This window comes from Leptodactylus fuscus, chromosome 1 (assembly GCF_031893055.1).
Source record: "Leptodactylus fuscus isolate aLepFus1 chromosome 1, aLepFus1.hap2, whole genome shotgun sequence".
Classification (NCBI taxonomy): domain Eukaryota; kingdom Metazoa; phylum Chordata; class Amphibia; order Anura; family Leptodactylidae; genus Leptodactylus; species Leptodactylus fuscus.
This window is the reverse complement of record NC_134265.1, coordinates 193,467,159-193,493,063: the sequence shown is the minus strand read 5'-3', so window position 1 is coordinate 193,493,063 and position 25,905 is coordinate 193,467,159. Positions and strand designations below refer to the sequence as shown.

Sequence of the window (25,905 nt, the reverse complement as noted above, 5' to 3'; positions counted from 1 at the left end):
GTAGTGAGAAATTATTTTATTCCATACATTATTAGACAATAAAAACATATGTCTCTGCTGTAATATAACAGACAAATTCACAGATGGTAATATAAGCACAATGCCAGAATAGCAGCTTGATCTGTTATCTCTGAATCTAAACACACAGATATAGTATATATAGTATAATCCCACCTGACAAATTCTTAGAGGAGTCTAGTTCCCAAAATGTGATACTTTGGGGTGCATTTACTACTTTAACCACATGCGAATGTGTAACTTTTAGGACAAAATGAACATAATATTGAAAAAACATAAAATGTCTACATTTTGCCTCTGTTGTTTTAATCCATTAATGTAAAGGGTTAACTTTACAAAATTTTAATAATTTGAGGGGTGCAGTTTTGAAAATTAGGTGGTTTATGGGGTTTCTAATGTGTACACCGCATTCCAAATTATCAAGCAAATTATATTTTTCTCCGATTTTCCTAAATGGTCAATGCAAATGACAATATTCAAGTCTTCAATCATTCAAGATTATAAATCAAATTTTATTGAACAAACTTCCCAATGATAGCTTTTTTCCCCCCCAAAAGTTCAAAATATCAAAATCCACTGTACACAATTATTATGCACAACAGAGTTTCTAAATATTTTATGCTTTGGAAAATGGTCATTTGTTAAATTTGCAGCATTAAGAGGTCACATTTACTGAAATCAAAAGCTATTTAAATCAAAAACATCTTAACAGGCCAAATTGCCTTGTTAACATAAGACTCATATCACCTTCAAAATTCTTGTATCCATTGAATTTGTGAGTTTTTGGATAGCTTCTACTTGTATTTATTTCCAGGATGTCAGAATAGACTCCAAAAGCTGCTGTTTTGATGTGAACTTCTTCCCACCCTCATAGATATTTTGCTTGAGGATACTCCAAAGCTTCTCAATAGGGTTATGGTCATGGGAGGATGGTGGCTATACCATTAGTTTTTCTTATTATGCCCATAGGAGCCATTAACAGTGAGGGTTTGGTTTTTTTTGCTATATGAGATGGTGCATTGTCATGCAAGACTTTAGCTACAGAAGGCACAGTTCTTCTTTATGTGCCATGAAAGAAAGTAGTTAGTCAGAAACTCTATATACTTTGCAGACATCATTTTCACACCTTCAAGGACCCTAAAGGGGCCTAAAAGCTCTCCCCCCATGATTCAGATCCAAAACACTTCCGTGTTGATGGTTCAGCCTTGTTGGGATATGGTGGCCATCTACCAACCATCCGCTACTCCATTCATCTGGATCATCCAGGGTTGAATGGCATTAATCTCTAAACTTGACTGTTTCTGAATTAGTGAGTCCACTGCAACAGTGTTTAGGGGTGGTTGAATAGTAGGTGTATACACAACTGCAAGAAGGCACTGGAGGATCCTACACATTGAGGTTCGTGGAACACAAGAGTTATGAGCAGTTTCATATAAGCTGTTGCTTTGTTATGGTATTTTAGCAGCTGCTTAATCCGACTAAATTGTCTTGCGGAAACTTTCTTCTTTATGGCTTTATCTGCACAAACCCATCTGTGCTCTAATGAGCCAAAAGTCTCTTCACAGTACAATGATCACGCTTGAAGGTGTATTCCCATGAACATAACCATATGTAAATTCTTCTTGATTGGTTACCAATGGATACAGCCATGAATGCAGGAACATTCTGTGGTCTGGGACTTGCCAGAAACCCAGCCATGATTTCCTTATTGTGGACAGGTGATCAGGCAGATACACAACATGTCTGAGAAGATATCCTGGCTATAATAAGGAACTCCTAGCTGGAATACTTGCCTGTCCTCATTGCTCTGGTGCCTCCCAGAGTGGTCTGGTTTTGTGGATTGAGCAAAACGTAGACGTATTTATACTTTCTATATATTTCCCTTATTTTTTTTAAACCATTCTTGGCTTTGGCTCTAAGAAGAAAAAATGCAGCATCCGGCAAACTAATTAATTAGATGTTTTTGAGATTGATTTTAAGGGGGTCCAAAGAGCCCTGAGAGACAATATCATCCATGAGTTTAATTGAAAAACAAAAATTTTAATCCTTAAATCCGATTTGCAATAATTTGGAACATGGTGTAAACCTTTAATGGGATTTTTTTATTATGATGAGCTGTCCAAAGGATAGTTCATTGGTTTGTGATCTGTGGGGGGTTTGACACCTGGACCTGTATAAATCAGATGTTGCAGTACTAGGTGAAGTTTATACTAATATATTTATATAAATTTTTTTTAAATAGTTATAAATGTTTTTTTTTTTTTTTTTTTAGTAGTTATAATAGTTAATAGCGAAAAGTTCAAAGCAGCACAGAAAAAATTGATCGCTGGTGTCTGATACTATGGGACACTGATTTTGCTAGATGTATCCCACTCCAGGATTGGTATAGGGCCACTGGGTTTGTCAGGCAGGTGTTGAAGAGTGCTGCCCACTGGAAGACGGCATGTTAAATATCCCTCCACTGGTACAGGACTACCACACAGTTGGCATATATAGACCCTAAATATTTCAACCAATGCTGTGGCGAACTGGGCATCCTTTTACATATGTAGTGGGATTTCCCCTTCCTTCCCAGTACTTGCTTTTTGCCCTACCACATTCCACTTAATGTCCTCTATAGTGGGAGTCAATGTCCCGTTATCCCCAGGTCTAGTTCTTTGATCTCTGGATGTTGATCTTTTCCCAAGTGGAATGGAGGTGGTATTTGGTCAAATTATCTTGGCTGCCAGGGCTATGATTGCACGCCAGTGGAAGGGTGCTCTTTGTTTAACGGTAGCTGAACTAATACAGCATGTCAACCTGGCCTATACTCTGAGAAGATGCTGGCGTGTAAGTGCCATTGTTTCCCCAGCTTCCGCTGGTCTGAACACGTTAATCGGACGAGAGGCTTTACCAATGGTCGCCTTAATCCCCCACCGTAACATTTTTCTGAGATATGATCCTAGAATTATTCTGGTTCATAGCTTCATTTTTTCCTGTATGTTTTGTTGAGCCGTGTTGATGCTCTGTTGTTTGTTGTTGGTTGATGTTGTTGTTTTATTGTTCCCCGTCACCCTCCATTTGTTGGTACCGGCTTTACATCCTGATTATTTTATGCCTTCCTGTGCTTCATTTTGGTACAGGTCATACCTACGTTTCTCAAATATGTAATACTTTTATTTTTATTGATTCTCTATAATTGGCACTATTTTTCCCCCCCTGTTAATGAAAGGTATACTTTTGCCATGCTCTGTTTCTGTAACAGGTGGTTGTATAATGTTGATGCATGCTTGCCCTTTATTTTCTTGTATTGTAAAATTTCTTCTTAATAAAAATTCCAATTTGTTAAAATTAATGGCGCGTGCAAATCCAATTGAAAGATGGCCACTTCCAGAAAATGTAGGAAAGAAAAACTTTAGCACTCCAGCCACTATGATGGCTAGTGTCTTTATTCCAAGACATAATAAAGACACTTGCTATCATATTTGCAGGAGTGATGTCATTTTTCTTTCCTATAATAGTCTTTTTTTTTTTTTTTTTTTTGTTTCTATAATAGAAGTGTATGCCAGACAAGCCTGGGAGTCTTCAGTAGGTTCCCGGCTGTCATGGCAATGGATTTTGGGGTGGGTTGCTGGTCCATGGAATAAAGATCTGGGGCCGGCGACCCATCCCAAAATGGTGCCTCAGTCAGCTTTGATAGAGGTGTTGGGGTTGTTATTGCCCACGATCAATGCAGGCACTAATTGCTGGCATTGCTGCAGAGTCTCTGCTCTATAATACAGAGAAGACCCGGCAGTTATGGCAGCCACATATTTAAATACCTGACATCCATCGTACTATTACATCAGATGTCAGGACAATGCTGGACAATGATCCTGGACAACACCTTTAAGGCCAAAACTCTACCCCTTTAAATATTTAGGTATAACCTCATTAAAATATGGAATAAAATGCATATAATTTCTCTGCTTTATACTTTGAACATCATTAGCGTATAACACAGGACAAATACTATTGTCTGTTTTTCAGGAGTTGCAAAATGATTTAGATCGTGAGACATCAACACTACAGGAACTAGAAGCACAAAAGCAGGATGCACAGGATCGCCTGGATGAAATGGACCAACAAAAAGCTAAGTTAAAAGACATGCTGAATGATGTCAGGCAAAAGTGCCAGGAAGAAGGGCAAATGGTGAGCAATAGTTCTGAGTTGTAAGTGTGTCAAGAATCCATATTGTATGGTTTACAATTGCAGCACCCATAGCCTGATGTACTTCTGTGTGCCTCGTATTTTTGCACAAATTTCCTGACATGCGCTGTTGCTTGCTATAAAGTGTTCACAACAAAACTATTCTGTGATTATTCCATACATCAGTTTTGGATCTTGTACTACCCATTGCTGCAGTTACTGTGGTCTCATATACTGATTGTCCAGGGCAGAGGAAAACATGTCACGTAGGTTATAGGACTTAGTTATGCTGCATATGCAGATTTCACATACCTCAAGGCAAAAAGGGCAAATGAGAGCATCAAAAAAATCTTTTTAGAAGTGAGCCTAAAACGATACACTGATGTAGGATAGTATGTATTTCCTACTTTAAAAACTGTCACCTTAAGATAGACAGTACTAATATATCTGCTGAAGAAGTCACTGATTTCTCTCAGTTCATTTCTTTGTTCATTGTTTGTTCACATTTTTAGGGTTTTTTGCCCTTTTTATTGGAGCGTTGGTAAGCAAAAAGACCATAATGAATAGTTACATATTCAGTGAAATCACATTAGGCAAGTTAAAGGGTTGAACATCTTGTTGTAACAACATAGGAAATACATTACCATCAGGAGCAGGTCATCGATATCAATTCATACATCCTGGGAATTATAGATCACATCTAAAGGCAGCCTGCAGAATAGTACTAAAACTGGTTGAATAGTGATAGTAAGTCACACCCTCATAGTGTCCTGACCGTTTAAGATTATCCAACTAAAATGGGTTCTTAGTTGTAAATATGCAATCATTACATTGTGGGATGTGTGTATAGCTGTTGGTGATTGAGAAGGGAAGAGTATGGTTCAGGTATAGTGCTAAGTTCTGTGTAGTTCTAAGCTGGGGATTGCTGCATAAACACAGACACTGTTCAGCTAGATATAACCAGAGCAAATGGGAAGCTGTATATTGTCAGACAATAATCAATATAGTGAAATTAATGTTCATTCATGCTTTATATTCTATATTCTTCAATTTACCGTATCAGTTTGTTACGTACAGCGGTCTAGAATTGTGGGGGGAGTAGTAAGTATGTGGAGAGCCACACCAACTCCTCATACTTCTTAGCAGGGCAACCTCTATGTTTATAAACCAAGTCCTCATAGGAGATTATTTAATTCACCTGGAGTTTCCCCATGTGAAATGTTGGAGAGCAATGCATGTATGTGCAAGAAACAATCTCTTACAAATAAAACCCTCTCACATGGGAGGTCCATGCCTCCTCCAACCTAAGGCCCAGTAGCCAGGTTTGTGGATCTCCGTGCACTGCGATGGAGATGAGTCTCGATAAAAATTTCACTTACACTTGTCCAGAATTGGGCATTAAGGGAGGGGCCCAATATATGCGCCAGAAACTGCTTACATCTTTGATGTGCTTTAACGCATACATCCCGTCATAAACAACTTTTCATAATTGAATACTGCATTTAAATATGAGAATCTTTTAAATATATCTTAAGGAGATTGGATTCTCTTTCTAATAAATAGGCTGTTCTTCTGCTCATAATCTTCAATGTTGCTGCTTGTTTCCATTATATACTCTCTGTATTCAGCCTCACACATAATTCTACTCTGCCCCTCTCTGCACTATGGTGCAGAGAGGGTCTGAGCAGAATTCTCCTGCCAGATGGTTGGTTGGTTGCCTCATTCTGTGTATTATCAGCTTCTTATGTGCAACTTAGCAGTGTTAAAAAGCAAGGAATAGGGGGAGCCAAACGGTGGCTCAGTGGTTAGCACTGCAGCCTTGCAACGCTGGAGTCCTCAATTCGAATCCTGCCAAGGGCAAAAAACCATCTTCAAGGAGTTTGTATGTTCTCCTCGTGTTTGCGTGGATTTCCATCCCATACTCCAAAGACATACTGATAGGGAAAAATGTACATTGTGAGCCCTATGTGGAGCTCACAATCTACATTAAAAAAAGAAAAAGCAAGAAGTAGCAGAATGTATCAGTAACAATTATTTGAGTGTCTTTCTAATTCCCATCCCCTTTTTATAGACTAATTGAGAAAGTAATTGCCTGAAAAGTGGAGCAGAAACATATTTCTTTAAAGGGGCTCTATCACTGGGAAAAGTCATTTTTTAACTAATCACATACTTGCATATGCTTTAGAATTGCTATTCCACACCTACCTTTAGTATGTGGATTGCCTCAGTGGTTTCTGAATAAGTCAGTTTTTATTCATATGCTAATGAGCTTCCAGCCAGCTCAGGAAGTTCCCAGCAGCACTCATCTCTGCTATTATCTCGTAAGTGTGTGTGCAAACAGGAAGCTGAGGCAGCAGCAGCCTCCCATAGGAAACAATAGCAAAGAGGGTGCACGATGTATCGTGCACCAGCCTAATTAGCATATGAATAAAAACAGATTTATTCAGACACCACTGAGGCAATCTACATACTAAAGGTAGGTGTGGAATAGACTTTCTAAAGCCTATGCAAGGATGTGATTAGTTAAAAATGACTTTTCCCAATGATAGAGCCCCTTTAATAAGATATATTACAAAGTTTCTTGCTTTCAGCTGTAATTTTCATTTATGGAAATTTGTTTATAACTGGAAGTATGCTTTTAACATATGTTGAATTGTGTATATAGTATATTGATAGAAAAAGGTAGACTGTAATATATTTATATTTTGTTGATTGCTGGATCACATGAATTATCCTTGGCTTTTTAGGCAGAACCTACATAAATACCAAACATGCTGTGGATTATAAAATACATTTCATGGTCATTTTTCTGATTCTAAAGTATCAAATTTGCTGTTCTTTCTTATAGATTTCCTCACTAAAGGTACAGATTCAGTCCCAAGAATCAGATGTACAGGCACAGGAGGAGGAACTTAATAGAGCCAAATCAGAGCTAAACAGATTACAGCAGGAAGAGACTCAGCTAGAACAGAGTATCCAAGCAGGCAAGATTCAGCTGGAGACAATTATAAAGTCATTGAAATCAACGCAGGAAGAAATTAATCAGGTAATTTTAACCTGTTTAAAATACATTACTTTTGTCACACAGATCTCATATTTCAAAGTTTTGTTTTTTTAATGTAAAGTATCTTGAAATACATCATCTCTTTCACTGTATAATTACATAAATACCTTTATATATTTTATGAAATGAAACACAGTGACCTAGATTTACTATTGAGGTTATTACTAGAGCCTGGCGTAAATGTGGTGCATTATTTAGTAGGTACAGCTAACTCCAGTGAATTAGTGAACTTTTCCTCTAGTCCCCACCGGTCCTGAGTAATAAGTGCATGTAGGTTTGGTCTCCCATATGCTATTATCTCCTCATTTACATGACTGAGCTTCAGACTGTGTGTTAGCTCGGATTTTCTTGCCTGTACAGGATGCTGTGAGTGGGCCACGTTGGGGCTAGAACCATGTGCAGGGGACACTATGGGAAGTAATACCATGTGCAAGGGCCTCTGTGGGGCATAATACTGTTTGCAGGGGCCAATGTGGGGTAAAATACTGTGTGCAGGGGCCACTGTGGGGCTGGGGCATAATACCGTGTATAGGGTGAACTGTGGGGCATAATACTGTGCAGGGCCACTGTGGAACATAGTACTGTGTGCAGTAGCAGTTATTGGACAGTATATTGTGTGGAGACCACTTTGGGACATTATAGTGTGTGCAAATGGAGAGCTACACTGTGTGTGGACCAGGAAATGGGGCGTCATGCGGTCGGAGGGAGTGGGGGTGGCTCAAGGCAAAAATTTGCTGGGGGGCCCAGTCTTTGCTAGTTACGCCCCAGTAAAGCTGCTTTCTGTCTGTGAATAATATCCAATCTGTAATCGCAGAAGCAGCCAGAAGTAGATATAACTATTGAAGACTTTTCCTGGTGGGCCCCATTATAGTCTATAGGATCCACGGGTTTCCGTGGCTAACTGTTTTTTAAGTGGATAGAGTTTCCATTTTTCGTGTCCACAAGCGGAACTTAGGAACAGAAACTTGAATGCTAGTGTGGATCTAGCGTAAGCAAAATGGAATGGAAAGTATCTCAGGACAGACTTTATCAGTAACAAAAGAGTGAACAGCAAATTCGCTAGAAGGGAGATACCTAGTGGCAGGAACCCTTTGTTTACACTCCTTTCGTGCATCAGATGGATGTTGTTGACTTTTGAAATGTCTTTCATTAGCATATGTGTATCCTGATGAATTAATTATACTTGTTTTAAAATTCCCTGTTCCAGGCTCGAAGCAAATTGTCACAGCTTCAAGAGAGTCAGCAACAAATGAACAAAACTATTGAGCAATACAACAATGCACTCAACGGAGACCATGGAGGAAGTCTGAATAACTTAACTGATGTTGAGACCTTTTCCTCAAAAGAGAGGTTGGAGCTCTCCACAGCAGCGGTGAGAAATAGCTCTGGTTCAGGCTCTAAAGAAGCGGTTCCTGGTGACCAACATTTCCTACTGATTTGCCAATAGGTTAATGACTCCTTCCCTCTTGAATTGTTTTATACCCAGTAGTGGACTATTCTCGAGTTCAAGGAGTTCCTCACTCCAGATGATGTGATAAATTACACAGATTTAATTTTTCTTTTAATTATGAAACATCAATGTTAATAAATCTATCCCAATATTTAATGTGAACACCTATATCATCATTAGGTCAGTGTTTTTCAGCCTCTCAAGTGAAGTACCCCCTAGTTAAGTGGACATCCCAAAGAAGTACCCCCAAAGTAGCGATCAGTTATTAAAGTTAACAGATTAAGGCTTCATTTAGAGCCTCCACCGCAGCATTTGGTTAAGTCCTGTGTTCTCTTTAATGTATTCTGAGCACAGCACTGTACATTAAGATAAGATAATCCTTTAATAGTCCCACATTGGGGAAATTTCAGGGTTTTTTTTTATATTATAGGGACTGTGCTTGGTTTTCATGCTCAATCCCTTTTATTTTAATGGAACTGAGCTGCAGCGTGACCATGTGTCAAATGAATGTGACATCACTGATCTGGGGAAAGAAAGTGATACTGCCACTAACTCCTCAGACAGCTCTATACTAAAGATAAAGTTCATCAGTATCACAGACTCAGTAAACCCCATTTAAAAAAAATAAATTAAAAACAAAATATTTAATAAAAATGCTGTCATGTAATAATACTCCACATTAAGAGAGTATATATTGTCCAAAAGCTGCAGATAATTTGTTCTTGAGCATTACTGGTTGATGATATAGTTATGGATGGAAAATAAATATTTAATGATATATGTCTAATTTGTAACCTGGTATAATTAGGAAAGATGCAAACAACGTTCCACCCCTTCCCCACCTTTGGTTAACCTTTTTCAGCCCATGTTCCCCTATGTAAAGCTCTCAAAACTAGGGTATTAATTCTGTACCAATTCTGTACCCTCAATATGTGTGATTCCAAATCATTAGGTAACAAATTTAGCAAACCTGTAGTCTGCCCTTGAAGATCGGTAGATCCAAATCAATAGATCTGCTTTATGAACCTTATTATAAATGCTGTATTTAATGGTATGTCTTCTTTTATCAAATGATTTTCCACTTTGAAATATGAGGCATCTATGAATTATTCATATGTTACATATGAATTTCACCTTCTGTGTTGCAAATGGTGAAATATGATTTCATTCTAATCACTGTGTACCTGTTTGTTAGGATGATCCATTCAAGAACAAAGCTCTATTGTTCAATAGCAACAACAATCAGGACATTTATTCTGATCCATTCCAAGCCGAGGATCCCTTCACTTCTGATCCGTTTAAAGGAGCTGACCCATTCAAGAGCAGTAAGTGCCTTCTCTTTTATTAATAGTACTGGCTGAATAAATTGTGAAAAATTAAGCAATCACAAAATCTGTTTCAGATCCTTTTGGTGATGATCCATTTAAGGAAAGCGACCCGTTTCATGCTCCTCCTTCTGATGACCCTTTCCAGAAACCTACTAAAGGCGACCCTTTTTCTACTGACCCTTTCACGAAGAATAATGTCCATTCAATGACATTGCCTTTAAAGGTGAGATATGGTAATCATTTAAATGCAGTATTCCCCACCTCCAGGATATTCAGACTTGTAGCTGAAGATAAATTAAGTGTTTGATATCATTTTAAACAATGTTGTTAATTAAAATTACTTGAACTGGCTAAGTAAATCTCACTCTAGTTCATATTTTTTGTATGCACACTGACTTTTTACAAACCATTTACACACATTACAATGGTTAAAGCGTAACTAAACTTTCAGACTTTTGTTTTTCTGGCAATACATTTTTATTATACTTTAACAAATTTTGGATCCTTTCTGTGAAATCCTGCATCTCTTTACTCCTTCCCTTGTTCATGTATTGAGAGCTGTTTCTGCCTCTCATTTAATGTTACTGTGTACAGGAGAACAGGGCTGTAAAATGTAGAGAAAATTAGGGTAGGGTTGGGGTCACTTCAAACAGTTATATCTCGGACATTATAAAATGGTCGGATTTTCTTTTGGTGTCTTATGAAAGGAGATTCTGTTTTTTTCATATGACACTAAGGATGCAAACCCCATAAGTATCAACACCCACCACCAGGATCCCGAGAAATGTGGTATTAACCACGACAATGTTATTTTATCACACTCCATTGGTCTCCTGATGAACTATCAACTAGGAAAACGCGCTGAGACCTTATAGAAACCACACTGTTAACCTCAGTGGCAGCAGACATAGTGGCTGACGGCTAGCCTTATTGCACAGTATTTTCAATATGAGAGTGTAACAGATAACCCTCTTTTGTCAGTATCGTTGACTGAATTGACAACTGAGTGGAGTTCAGTTATATAGTGAGCCACCATAGGAAATTTCTATGGGGATAGGCTCTACACCAGGGGTGCTCACACTTTGTCAGCATGTGAGCTACTTTATAACATGACCAAGTTGAAAGATCTACTACCCGCTTATTGTGGGTGAGGCCGGTCCTTGGGGTGGGTGGGGGTGTCTTGTCTGTGGGTGGGGCCGGGCATGTGGGCGGGGCCGGGCGGAGCGTAAGAGCAGGAGACTGCGGCGTTCTGTGGCCGCAATCTACTGGTTGATCGCAATGGACATATGGGTCGATCGCGGGATGCAGCCAGGGATCCCCGCTGTCTGCTTGTTCACAGCGCAGGCTGAGAGTTATCTCTGGACACTGGCAGGCTGGGGCTGTGGCAGCCCCGCCTGCCAGTGTCCGTAGATGACTCTCAGCCTGTGCTGTGAACAAGCAGCACCCCGACTCCCTCCATCCCTAAGAGCGGCCTGCAAGTGTCCGGAGTGCTTGTTCACAGCGCAGGCTGAGAGTCGACTCTCAGCCTGCACTGTGAACAAGCAGACACCGGGGATCCCTGGCTGCATCCCGCGATCGACCCATACGTCCATTGCGATCAACCGGTAGATTGCGATCAACGTATTGGGCAACCCTGCTCTACACACGAGTCTCTCCTGCTCAGTAATGGAGGTATGATGGTCCATGTAACAATGTAACGCTACAGAAACTACTCCACCCTAGACTGCAATGTGTTAACATTAACCTGTTAATATCACAGACAGAGGGTGGCGCTCTCTCTGAGTGTTAACACCTTTAATACCAGTGGGTAGTAGTAATAGGAACCTTTTACATTTGGGGCTTCCATATTTTGAATGAGCCTGAGCATTGGACACAGATGTGTTTTGAAGGAACCCATGGCATAGGAATGACTACTTACCTTTCAGAGATCATACTGTTAACCTCAGAGGGAGCAGACAGCTAGCCCTATTGCAGTTTTTTCAACATGAGAGAGTGGCAGACAACCCTCTTTTGTTTGTATCATTGACCAAATTGACAACCGAGTGGAGTAGCATACAGTTATATAGTGGACCACCATATGCATATGAAGTATCTATGGGGGTAGGCTCTATGCATATGAGTTTCTCCCTCTCAGTAATGGAGCTATGATGGTCCATGTAACAATGTAATGCTATAGGAGCTACTCCACCCTAGACTGCAATGTGTTAACATTAACCTGTTACGACCACAGACAGAGGGTGGCGCTCTCTGTGAGAGTGAACACTTTTAATACCAGTGGGTAGTAGTAATAGGAACCTTTTGCTTTTGGGGTATCCATGTTTGTGAATGAGCCTGAGCATTGGACTCAGATGTGTGTTGCAGGAACCCACGGCATAGGAATGACTACTTACCTTTTATGTACTGTATCTACATTCATTGACATTGTAGTGACTTGCATCCTTTCACACTACGATACATGCAGTTTGTTGCCCATTTGTTTTTTTCACCAAATTATCAATAAAAGTTATATTTTAGTATTTTCTGAGGGCACCCACTTCTTTGTTTACATTTGATTTCTGGTAGTCCATTATCCAGTGTATTATGACACTAAGGTTGCAGCATTATTTATAGAGATATCACTGCTTGAAAACACAGTTGGGATTAGGATATTTATATCATATATATTTTATACAGCTGATTATAAATATCCTAATCCTGACTGTTTTCAAACACATGATATCTCTGGAAATAGAACTGCAACTTTAATCTCATAACCTGAGAACCACTTCTTTCATATGACACCAAAAGCAAGTTTGTGCGTTTTATAATGTCTGAGATATAACTGCTTGAAGTGACCCCACCCCCCATTTTCTCTATATGTTACACAGTCCCATACTTCATACACAATAACATTCAGTGAGAGGCAGGAATAGCTCACAATACAAAAACAAGGGAAGGAGTGACAAAATGCAGGCTTTCACTGAAAAAATCCAAAATTTGTTAATAATACAAATACTGCCAGAAAATCAAAAGTTGTCTGAAAGTTTAGTTATGCTTTAAAGAAGCAGTCCAGTCACCCTCCTCCCCAATCATTAAGTGCATATTTTCCAAGTATATACAGTTCTGCTAGTAGTACCTTACCTCTCTATTTGAAAATTCATGGCGTTCTTCTCTTTGGGTGATTCTCACACCCGCTTCTATAATCCAAAAATCAAACTCTTGCTAAGGTAAAACAGCATGCATGACATCTGTGTGCTGCATGTACCTCCATGAACCCATTCTCTTCTTTTAGTGAGCCCAGGCTGCAAAACAGACAGGTATAGGACCTGTCCTGAGTTTTGCCCTGGTGTCACTGCTGCAAGCACAGGCCAGTGATAATACGTGGCCGTGTATGTGGGGGCATAGAGCTGAATGGGTTAGTGTGCTACCGTGTTTCCCCGAAAATAGGTCACCCCCCAAAAGTAAGGCATGTTTTTTTTTTTTTTGTTTTTTTTTTGTTGAATTGCCTAATATAAGGCACCCCCGAAAATAAGGCATGATCAAAAATCATTACAGCCGGCTGAACACTGCGATGTGTTCCGTGTGCACAGGAAAGGCGACTGCTACCTCTGCTGTTGTATCCACTGTCCCTGCTGCTGTAGGATGAGCTGGGAGATGCCTGCTGTGCATATGCTGCGGGAGGTTCACTGTCCCAGCTCATCCAAGAGGCAGAGGCTGTGTCAGTGAAGTGAGGATCTCTAAGCCCCGCCCCCAAAGCCTCACTAAGCCCCGCTCACCACTGCCGGGATGAACAGCAGCACCAGCGCTGCTACGAAGATGGGAAAGGTAAGTAGGATACCTTCCCCCCCCCCCCTCCCCTGCACTACCTACAACAGGCAGTCATACCGGCGCTCCACTAAGGAAGTGCCAGCATGACTGCCGGCTGTCCGAAAATAAGACAGGTCCTATATTTAGGACAGCAATTTAATATAAGACACTGTCTTATTTTCGAGGAAACACGGTAGCTGTGAAAAACATGTCTAGCACACTGACAAAGCACACAAATGTGGAACACTAACTTTTATAACAGCCACTGCTGCTTATTAGAGAGCACCTGTCACACAACAATTTTCTAGATAAGGTGTAGGCAACCTTCGGCACACCAGCTGTTGCAAAACTACAACACCCAGCATGCATACTTGCTCTGCTGTTCTTGGAACTCCCATGGAAGTGAATGGAGCATGTTGGGAGTTGTAGTTTTACAGCAGCTGGAGAGCCGAAGATTGCTATCCCCAGCTCTAGTTGTTAATATGATGCTGTGCTGAGCAGCATGGGGTTGATAGCAGAACATAGAGGGAAAACGATATTAAAACCAGGATGGTCTCTGGTGGAGAAGTTATATTGGTGGGATTCCGGCTCCAGGTTTTTATGGGCCCTTGGGCGACAGAGCCTCAGTGTGCCCCCTTGTAAAGGAGGCGGGGGAGTTTAGACACCGTGCGTCGCAGATGAAGCGAGTAACGTCACACAGGAGTGTGGCGTCACCAACACCATACCTCCCAACTTCTGAAGAGTAGAAAGAGGGGCAAAATGTGCGGCGCGCCGCAGCAAATTTAGCTCCACCCACTTTTATGTTGACTCCGCCCTTTCTTTCATTTTTCACGTGCGCCCACACAGTATAATCCTCTTACAGTCACCCGTAAATTATATGCCCCCCTTCCATCTCTCCCCCAGTTTCATATACACCCTTCCTCTGCCCCTAGTTTCATGTCCCCCCCTCCATCTCTGTCCCCAGTTTCATGCCGATCTCCCCCTTCAGCTGCCCAGTTTCATGTCCCCCGTCTCTGCCCCAGTGTCATGCTGTTCCACCCCCCCATCTGCCCCAGTGTCATGCCGTTCTCCCCCCCCCTTCATCTGCCCCAGTGTCATGCCATTCTCCCCCCCTTCATCTGCCCCAGTGTCATGCCGTTCCCCCCCTTCCCTTCATTTGTCCCCCAGTTTCATTGGGCCCCCTCCATCTCTGTCCCCAGTGTCATGCCATTCCCCCCCCCCATCTGCCCCAGTGTCATGATGGTTGAAACTGGTTAATTCCTACATCTCATATTATTACGCAATTTAAAGGATTATGAAATGCACAGTGAACTTTGATAAAATATGGTCTGCTCGGTTGTACATTCTCACTTACCGTGCTTGTAAATGTGGTACAAAAAAGGGTTTTTTTTGTGGAAAAATGGATAAATATGTTTAGATAAAATATCTTATAATTTATATAGTGTGAATCTGTTCTGCAGCACTGTCTTTTAATGTTGTGAACATTCGCGGTTAGTGATATCTCATAAGTGATATCTCATAAGCCTTAAAATATCGTTATTGTGATAATTCGTTGAGTTGGATGTTCATTCACGCATTGTACACATTAAGCCAGTTGTACACAGTGTATGTTCAGTTTTACTGTGTATGGCCAGGTTTTAGTCTCAAGAATTACCACTTCACAGAAACTCCCAGTATTTTGCACTAATGTTTGTTTATATTTCTCCCATAACAGTCTGATCCTTTTGAGAGCAGAGATCCTTTCTCCTCTTCAACACTGCCAAAGAAAGAACCGGGTAAGCAGATTTCAAGAATTAGGCTTTATGTTGGACTAGGAACGGTCACCTTCAATTTTTCCTAAAATATACGACTAATTTTTAAAAATCCCCCCCCCCCCCATGATAATAAAATTGATGCAGTACCTGCCATACTATTTTCTCATACAATACATAAGTATAGAGATGGATTTAGTGTATTATGTAATTACTGGTCTCTTGCCACAAACACTTTGTGTATACAAGCAATGAAATATCTTTTTCAGATGCGAACTTGCCCGCTATCTTCTGAAGTGATGTTTGTATGAATATTTCCTTCAGTAGGATTGTTAGTAGAAGCAAAGCCATCTTATTCACTGAGAGAAGTATAGCCCCTTGATTTCTACTCTTGATTGACCTACTCTGAGAATCTCATACTACCACAATTTGCCAGAGTTTGTGCAGTCATTGGTGGGAAACATGAGGTTTCCTAAATATGCAGTTGATTGGGAGTAGGGGCTCACCCATAACATTTTATTTCTCTAAATCTGTGCCCATTGTTGATTAAATTTTCCCAAAAGATTGATGCTTGTTGTAAGTTGCCCTTATAGTTTAGAGAACTAATTTGACCAAATGGCACAGCTATTTCTTATTTCATTGGGGGACACATCACCATGAATATAGACCTGCCTACTAGGAGGCTAACACTAGGAATAACGTCGTCTCGGCCTCCAGGCTATACCCCCTCCACAGACACTAGGTTAATGATTTGGTCACCCAATGCCCACTTGGTGCTTCGGTGACCGAAATGCTGATGACCCCACTCCTGTGTGTGATGTCCAACGAAGAGGTGGAACCAAGAGCCGAAAGGCCATGCCAGTAGCATCCTGCTCTTTCTTGGGCTGAGCATCTTGTTCCAGCCCTGTTGGCGGTTCACATTCCAGGTGTGGACAAATGGGCAGCTGACTACCTAACCTGAGGAAAGCTCCACCCAGAAGATTTCTCTACAGTTGTAGACCGATGTAGATCTTTCCACCTCGCACCTGAACCACATATGCCCCCACTACGTGGCCAGGTCTCAGCAGCCACCACTTTCTCATGATTCCCTGGTTGAAATTCCACCTTCTGTACGTGTTCCCTCCTCTGCCTTTTCTCCCTCAAGTTGTTAAGAAACTGAAGCCCGATGTTAACCTTTCCACCTCGTACCTGAACCACATACACCCCCACTACGTGGCCAGGTCCCAGCATCCACCGCTTACTCTCTCATGATTCCCTGATTGAAATTCCACCTTCTGTACGTGTTCCCTCCTCTGCCTTTTCTCCCTCAAGTTGTTAAGAAACTGAAGCCTAAAGGGATTCCAGTCATCCTAGTGGCTCCAGATTGGTCCCATTGGGCCTTTTATGCAATCTCAGGTTCCTGCTGGCCTCAGCTTCCTCCGTGGCCTCTTCCTCTGCAAGTCGAACTTCTTTTTCAAGGACCGGTGTTCCACCCCACCTTAACGTCGTTTAATGGCTTGTCTGTTGAAACCGAGGTTCTGAGGCATCGCAGATTTTTGGAGACTGTTATCCAGACCATGCTCAAGTCCGGAAACCCCAGTCTGCAAAGATTTATCATGGCATGTGGTAGGCCTACGTTTGATGGTGAGAAAGTAATATCTTCCATCCATTCTTCTTTTCTCTTCCTTTTCTCTTCTCTCCCAGGTTTTCTGCCCTTTCCATTCTTTTTTTTTTCATTTCTTTTTTTTCTTTCAGCTGAAGATTTTCATGCAGGGAATGGTACACTTCTTCCCCCTTCTGTCCTCCCTTGGAACCGTGGGGCCTTTATCTTTGTTGTGGTGCTTCAGGCTCCCCTTTTTGAGCCCTTTTGTGAGATCTCTCTTTGCCTTCTGTCCTGGAGGTTTCCTTTCTGATGGCTATTGCTTCCATCCACAGGTCTCGCAACTGGCTGCAATGTCCCAAATGCCTCCTTTTCTTGTTCTTCATAGGAACGAGGCTGTCCTTTGTCTGCCACTTTTTTGTGTTGGTTTCTTCCACATCAATAAGGACAAAGTCTTACCATCTTTTTGCCCAGACCCCAAACTCCCATGTGAGCATTCTTTTCCCTGCCTGGATGTGGTCCAGGCAATCCATGTCTATTCGTCTCACTTACTCCTTCTGTCATTTAGACACCTTGTTTGTTTTACCTGAGGGCCATTACTAGGGCCTGACTTCTTCTAAGGCTTCCATTTTCTGATGGTTTTGGTCTGCTATCAGCGAGGCCTATCTGCTCAAGGATAAACCGCCGTGTCTTCATTCGACTGCTCACTCCAGAGATCTGTTGGAGCCTCCTGGCTTTTCGGCATCAGGCTTCCTCCGCCCACTTCTGCTAGGTTGCTACCTTGACAAAGTTCTTCTAGATTCATTCTGTGTCCTCTGCTGCTTCCAGCTTGCGTTTTAAGGTTCTGCAAGTGGCTGTGTGCTAAATTGCTGTAATTGCCGTGTAATACCCACCCTCAGGGGAGCTTTTGGACATTCCATGGCGCTGTCTCCTAATGAAGTAAACGAGAAATATAGATTTTTGTACTCTCTGTAAGATCCTTTTCTCATTGAATTCACTGGGGGATACAGATCCCAACCTTGTTTTATTGTTGTTCCTGGCTTGGCTCGTTTTCGCATTCAGAACATGTTGGTGGTTGTTTATTTCATGTTCTTTTTTGCTTATTTGTGTCTCTTTCCTACTCTGGTGCAAACGGATTAGCACAGTATCTGAGAAAGGGAGTATAGTCTGGAGGCAGAGCTGACATCTTTTGCTATCTTAGTGTCAGCCTCCTAGTGGCCAGGTCTATGCCCATGGTGCTATGTCCCCATTGAATACAACGAGAAAAGGATTTTATGCGGAGTACAAGAATTCTTTTTTTTACATAGTACACCACTGTGGATCCACATGAAACTTTTTTCTTTTTTAATGTAAAGTCCAGAGTTTGTATTGAGTATTGAAAGGGAATACAAAACACGCGAGAATCAGTTTTGAGATCCTACAGAGAGGTAACGAATGGTATGGGAACTGGTGGTGTCTAACCCGAGGCTGTATTTTTGGTTGTATTCCAGCTTTAGGAGTTTCATGGTTGGGCACAGCTGGACGGCATGGGGGTGACAGGTATACAGGTTGTGAGCCTCTCTTGAACATACTGGAATTGGAGACAGTGGGCAGACCTGCTGATGCTTTGTGTATAGGGATGTGTATTCTGCTTTAATTAGTTAGATTGCAATAATATTTCTTCTATATTTCAGATCCTTTTGGAACACTGGACCCTTTTGGAAGCAGTTCTTTCAGCAGCAATGAAAGCTTTGCAGATTTTAGTCACATGTCTAAGGTAAATATCATCCCCTTTTAAAACAAAACTAAATCTTATTTAGGATTCACAGAAAAAATATCTGTTCAAGGACCTAATAGAAAACAGATCAAACAATTAAAATGATCTTATAAGCATTACATTACGGTGTAGAACAGAGTATCGTAAAGTCTGTCGTAAAAGTATTCAATCAAGAATACCATTCCTCAAGAGGATAAAAGAAAACTGTTAAAGGGGTAGTGTAGCCCAAAAAAATTGTGTAGAATTGACATTTATTATCCCAAATCTCATCATACACAATAATTAAGTAGGTTGGGTTCACATTTGCGCCAGAGTATCTGTTGCAGCAACTGCCAAAAATTGACGGAGAAAAAAGTTCTGCACAGAGAACTTTTCTCTCCTCCAGTGTCAGTTTTATTATAGCAGACACCCAAATGACACCTAACGGACCCATTATAATCAGTCGGGTCCTCCGGTGTCTGTGTTCCTTCTGAAACAGCAGTATGACTCTCCATTGATCAGTTCACCTGGTGGACCAAAACGGCGGACTGCACAACGCTAGTGTATAGTAGTATACAGTATGTGTGTGTGGGCAGGTTTTATGTCAAGTGTGTGTGGTTACTTGTCACCATTCAACAGCCTGAAGGTCCTTCTATATAAGAGTCTGCTTCAGCACTATACAGAGTTTTTCATTTTGCCTTGACCTTTCCCTTGAGACTTCATGTAGGCAGGTAACCTTTTTTTAGGTAATATTGAAAATTACATCATTTGGTTAAGTTTTTCATTTACTAAAATAAATATATAAACTCTGCTATTTGCTGAACAACCCCTTTAACTATAGGATTAACTAAGAACAGTTATATCTAAACTATAGTTGCTTCGCCCCCTTACCTCAACCTCCTCCTGGGAAGTCAATCGGGGGATGGAACCAAGAGCCTATTATAATTGAGTTCTATACTATGGACTAGTATACTATGTACTATAGAATGATTGAAGGGCTTGTCATAACCTGGATGTTGAGTGTGAAGAGTTGACAGTGTATCCAACAATTTATCCCAGATACAATGAAACACGGCTTCTTTATTTCTGTGTTTGTAGTTACATTTATTAAGGGTTAAGGAAGTGTTGACTGACTTAATCCCATCTCTAAGACAGGGAAGGTGAAAGGTCATCTGATATCTAGCAGCGGTCTTCCTGGCACTATATAGAACTTCAGGGAGCAGGGTGGGACTGGCCCTTCAGTGGACCCTACTGGACCCCACTGCTTTTTTTTTTTTTTTTCACTTGGCAGTGGAGGTCTGGTAACAGGCGGGATAATGAGAGCAGTATGGGGGCCCACTGGAGATGGGTGGGGCCCTGCAGCACCATGATGTCTATCGGGGAAGGCCTGGTTCCCTGACCACTATAAATATTGTTAATGGAAAAAGGCCCCAGCCTTGCCATGCCGGGTCCCTTTCCAATACTAGCCACCCAGGGGAGCTCTGAGCATAGTCTTCAGGGATTTTTCAGCCAGTAACACTGCTGGGGCCTGTGATTGGGCCTCAGCTGTCACGTGGAGCGCGCAGGTGTAATGACATCAGTGCCCAGCAGTGACATCTGGGGCACGTGCCCTTAGTCACTGGCTGGAAGAACAAAGAGGATGCTGAAGACAGCTGGATGGAGTGAGAATGCCTAGGAGAGGTGAGGTACGGTGAGTATAAGAGTTTATTTTCCATCACCTATCCTGGGTCTTCAATTATTATACTCTGGGATCTGAAGCGACCCCAGTGTATAATAATAGCACTAAATCTAATCGGAGTGCCTTAAGTGTCTTGTAGCGTTTTTTTACTGTTTTAGGCCACTGTGGAGCACAACATACTATGTGGGGGCCACTGTGGAGCACAGCATACTGTGTGGGGGCCACTGTGGAGCATATTATAATGTGTGTGGGCAACTGTGGAGCAAATTGCGCTGTGTGGAGCCCCTTCATTATTTTCATCATACCCCATCTATTTTTTTTTTAGCAGCCGTGCACTATTACAGGCTGTAATAACATTGCATGGTCACTATAAAACAGATCTGTGCAAAGTAAATAGTGAAGGGGTGAGGGCAGTCACAAAAGCACCATGGTTCCTTCAAACAGTTGATCAGCAGGGGCCCTGGGTGTTAGACCCGCACTTATTTTTTAGACTGTTAGGACCCTGCAGAGCAGATGTTTATTAGAACACGCAGCTATCGGTATTGTTTCCATGCTGGGCAATGCTCACTCACCATATCCTTAATAAACCGCAGTTGTGGGTACCATAGTTGTATGGGCCATGTTAATGTTAACAATTTCAGGAGCCACACTGCTCTCTTGCCATACATGGTGTAGAGGTGGATTTAGGTAGTGCAGTGGTGCACATCGTATGGTGGGTGAGCATCATGGTATTGTCACCTGTAGCATCCCTCCACTCTGCTCCCCCTTCATCTTCTCATATACGACACTACACTCCTTATTCCCGGTAGCGCCTAACAATTTGATATGTCCATAATTGATAGTAAAAAGCTCCCAGCAGCTCTCCACATTTGGGACAAAGGTATGCCTTTTTTTTTAATTAAGTAGGTTTAAGAATATAACACCATCCTGCTCTCTTTACTTTTATGGCCTTGATGTCCACCACTAGATGTCAGAATTAACTTGTTTTGCTGCATGTGCTGCTCATTCTGAAACCTGGAGCTCTCTAGTATCTCTCTCACCACTTCAAAAGCTGTGAGTGTTAGGTGAAATAAACAAGGCAAGTGTGGTTCTATCTCTGAAGTTGGAACTTGTTTTTCACCGAATTATTTTAGCTTTTCTCTTAAAATATGAATAAACTATCATATCCAATATTTAAGTTATATGCATACCTTTAATTTGGATGATTATTACAACATTTTTCTGTTGTACTTTACTTCTTGATTATTTTAAATTGATTTGGACTTTTGTAAAGCGTATGCAAGTGGTAGAAATGATAGTCTGCATCTTGGAGCAAAAAAAAAATAATTTTTTTTTTGTATTGCTTTCTATAGCATTGCACAACGATTTTAAGTGAACATTCACACTACTGTAGTAGTAGAATGATGGATGCCCCCCTGCGTCCATTCCCATTGATGCTAAAGTAAACATGATGGAAGATTTCTTTCAACTTCAGCAGCGTATATGTATAAATAATATGAATTTGTAAATGCATTGGTTGCTGTTTATATTTTAACTAGAGCTGCATTCACAATTCCACAGGCCTTAGAGCTGAAATCTCACAGCATTCTGTGAAAGCAGCAAGGTTTGCATAAGATGAAATTGGCCGAGATGAGTAGAGGAAAAAAAATAATGCATTCAAAATGAAAAAAAAAACTGAGGTGTGAAATTGACTCCATTCACTTAAATGGGTACGTTTTTTTTTTTTTTTTTTTCTTCCATGGACAGCACTCAGATTAACCACTTCAGTACCGGGCCAATTTATGGTCCAGGACCAGACACATTTTAGGTTTATTTTGTATGTGCGGTTTTGAGGTCTGTAACATTTTTCCCGTATGTCTCAGTCAACTAATTTTTGCGTCTTTTTTCGGGGACACATAGGGCTTTATTTTTATGTTATCTTTATTTTCGAATGTGTTTTAATTTTTTTATATCCAGGAAAATATAATCAAAATAAGAGGGAAATTGTCTGGTTTTCAATTTATTTATTTTTTTTAAATTTAATAACACAAAGTGTCACTGAAAAACTTTATAATATAGTTTTTCCTCTCCGTTACGGTAATTTTTATTTTGTATGGTGTCATCGGGGGTGGGGCTATAACCTTTAATAACGACGTTTTATTAGCGTATTATTTAATTATTATTATTTTATTTACATTTTTTTAAAACTTTTTTATTATATTTTTATTTTATTTTTTTTCCAGATTGTGCCCCCATAAGGTGATAAGAGACCTTTGGGGACATCTGATCACTTATTTTTTTTGTACTGGAGGCTGATTTCTCCTATAACTGGGGCTGCTACATTTAACCCCAGTTGCAGGAGAAATACAGCCTCCTGCACGCTGTATATACAGCTTACTGAGCTGATCTGGGGTCCTGTAGGACCCAACAGCTTTTGCAAGACTCTGCTCCCGGCGGATCACGTGTCCGCCGGGTCAGAGGGCAGCTGAATTATGGCAACATCCATAGCTGTGTATACAGCGCTCATTGAGCACTGTATACACAGCCATCGAGATGGCAGGGGAGGTAATAAATCTGCCCTGCCATCTCTCTGGGAGCTCCAGCTGAAGTTACAGCCGGCTCCCATTGAAAGCAGCTGCACGATCTCCGTGCAGCTGCTGTGTTCTGACTGGACGTACAGGTACATCCTGTCAGAACTAGGCAACCACTTCCCGGACGTATATACTCTATGGGCGGTCCGGAAGTGGTTAAAAAAAAAAAAAAAAAGTCCATGTGAAATAGTCCTAATATTTATTTTTGTTTATTATATATATATATATATATTTTTTTTTTGCTTACTTATATAGCGCCTGCTTATTCCATAGATCTTTATAGACATTGCCAATCACTGTCCCATATAGGTATCACAATCTATATTCCCTATCGGTATGTCTTTGGTGTGAGCGAGGAAACCCACACAAACATGGAGAGAACATACAAATTCCTGGGACTCCAGCGCTGCACTCATACAAAATTAGTAAAAACTGTATGTTAGTTGTCAGTTGTTTCTATCGCTAGGTTCACACTAGCAGTCAGGTCTCTGTTCTTCGGGTGTGCTTGGGGACCCTAAAACCGGAAAGCCAATCTGCCTAAAAAGCAATTACCCGTGGACCCCATAGGCCATAATGGGATCTGCCAGGTTTCCACCTGGAAAATGCAGAGAGAAAAATCCTGCTTGCTACTTTTTTTCGTTGTAAAAAAAAAAAAAACGTGTTTACTTTGTCTTTGAGCTTGTATCCCAAGCATTAAAGGTCAGAAAGCAATTCGATGGTAGTGTTTTGTGTGGTCTTTCTGTAGCTCCTATCCATTGATCTCTCCTGACTCCTGCAGATCCTGTTACTTTTCATATAGACAGTGAGGTTGCAAACTGAAAGAACTTGTAAACTTTGTAGACAAATGCTATGTAGTGGGTGCATTTACATTTAAGTTACATCTACCTCCAGTAGAGAGAATGCCCATATCCTATAAGAAAAGTTTATTTATTTTATTGTTATATTAAAATGATTTAACAACTTTTTATATCGAAGATGAAAACACTGTGCAGACACTCCCTTGTAAAGGAAATGTCTCTTTTGCTCTTATATCATGCACATCAAAGGTGTTCCTGGCCAAGCTTTAAAACTACAAAGGGTTGTTGCGAAATTGTACCTCCTTTGTTGTTCACCATGCACAGCGCAAATGCTTGCAGCCAAGACATGAAATCAACGTGTTTTTTTTTTGTTTGATTTTGAGCATATAAAATGATTTTTACATGCAGGAAAAGAGTCCTCCAAATGATTCATCATTGGATTCAAACGCTGTGACTTGAAGGAATTTTCCCAGCAATTTAGTATTCTATTTCCCTGCATGTACAACATAAAATATAATTTTACAAGTAGAGTTATTTAAAGAAAACTGATTTCATGGATACCTTATAGACATGAGTATTGAGGGATCCTTAATCTCGCCGGAAAAATAACAAGTTTTTTTTTCTAGGATTGTTCACACAAACCTATAGAACCAAGGGGCCACACGGTGGTTCAGTGGTTAGCACTGCAGCGCTGGAGTCCTGGTGTTCAAATCCCGCCAAGGGCAAAAAACCATCTGCAAGGAGTTTGTATGTTCTCCCTGTGTTTGCATGGATTTCCATTCCATATTCCAAAGACATACTGATAGGGAAAAAATATACATTGTGAGCTCTATGTGGGGCTCACAATCTACATTTAAAAAACAAACAAAAAACAAACACATCCATTAAAGCCTATGGGGCCATGTGCTGGTCGTTAATACTGTGGCTACCACATGGCAGAAGAACCCTTTCACACTACAGAGTCTCGGATGTTAGACTCTGTATGAGCGACGGATTTCTCGGCCTGTTCATTATTCTTGAATTTCCCAGTGATGTACTATTCGATAATGATTAAAGTACAGGACGGTATTTTACCTATGATTGCAAGATTATACAGGTGTTTACCTGAGTCATTGTGCAGATGCTGTGGTAAATCTGCATTTTTTTTTTTTGTTTGAAATGTTGCTGCCTTTTTAGCAGCAAAGCCAGGGGGGGCATTTGGCGCAAATAGAGAAGTATAAGGGCTTCCCTTTTATATTTCACATTTCGTTTGAAGCCACTGTTGGCTTTGGTTCGATACAAGAGCTTTCTGGACTTTTGCTGGATTTTGATAATGACTTATCAATCAACATCAGGTGGGTTGTGGTCAAGCACATGACAACCCCACATATTCAGCAGTATAGTGATCTTGCAGAAGCACTACAGTTTAGTTTCGATTACTCTGAATGGGAGCGTAGTTGCATTACTGCTGAAATGGTGCTACATAGTATATAGTGTTGAGCGAATAGTATTTGTCTAATACCTCGCTCCCATAGGAATGCGTCTAGCGGCTGTCAAATATCCACTGCGCTTAACCCCTTTGTGTTCGTCCGCTTCCACGCATTCCTATGGGAGCGAGGTATTAGACGAATAGTTTTGAATACTATTTGCTCAACACCAATAGTATACCTAGCATTCTGCTTCTGGTTTTGTACACAGTAGCTCACATGCACCTTAAAAGTGGCCAAAAATGTGCATTTTTGGTACACTGTGGCACATTTCAGCCTTTGCGCCCAGCTTGCCACTTTTGTATATAAAAGTGGGTGTGAATCTAGGTGGGCCGGGGCGAGGAAGCCTCGATCCAACAGATTTAGTATAACTCATACCAGAACTATACTACAAATCTACGCCACAATCGGACCACTGAGATCTGCAACCAGGATCACCTAAAAAGGCTGGATCCCTGTGTGTTCATCACATGACCATGGACTCATTTTTATCCATTGTAAGTAAGCAGAATGAAT

General features: G+C 40.9%; 1 protein-coding gene across 4 annotated transcripts in view; it reads left to right on the top strand.

Annotated features, from left to right (window-relative positions):
* EPS15L1 (epidermal growth factor receptor pathway substrate 15 like 1) overlaps positions 1-25,905 on the top strand; it is a 155,378-nt gene that overhangs the window by 64,131 nt on the left and 65,342 nt on the right. For all 4 annotated transcript variants that reach the window (XM_075281212.1, XM_075281204.1, XM_075281225.1 and 1 more), the window contains 7 exons: positions 4,027-4,188; positions 7,034-7,231; positions 8,457-8,621; positions 9,895-10,024; positions 10,102-10,250; positions 15,528-15,588; positions 18,817-18,899. In XM_075281212.1, coding sequence (XP_075137313.1) covers positions 4,027-4,188; positions 7,034-7,231; positions 8,457-8,621; positions 9,895-10,024; positions 10,102-10,250; positions 15,528-15,588; positions 18,817-18,899 — 948 coding nt within the window. The remainder of the gene's footprint in view (positions 1-4,026; positions 4,189-7,033; positions 7,232-8,456; positions 8,622-9,894; positions 10,025-10,101; positions 10,251-15,527; positions 15,589-18,816; positions 18,900-25,905) is intronic.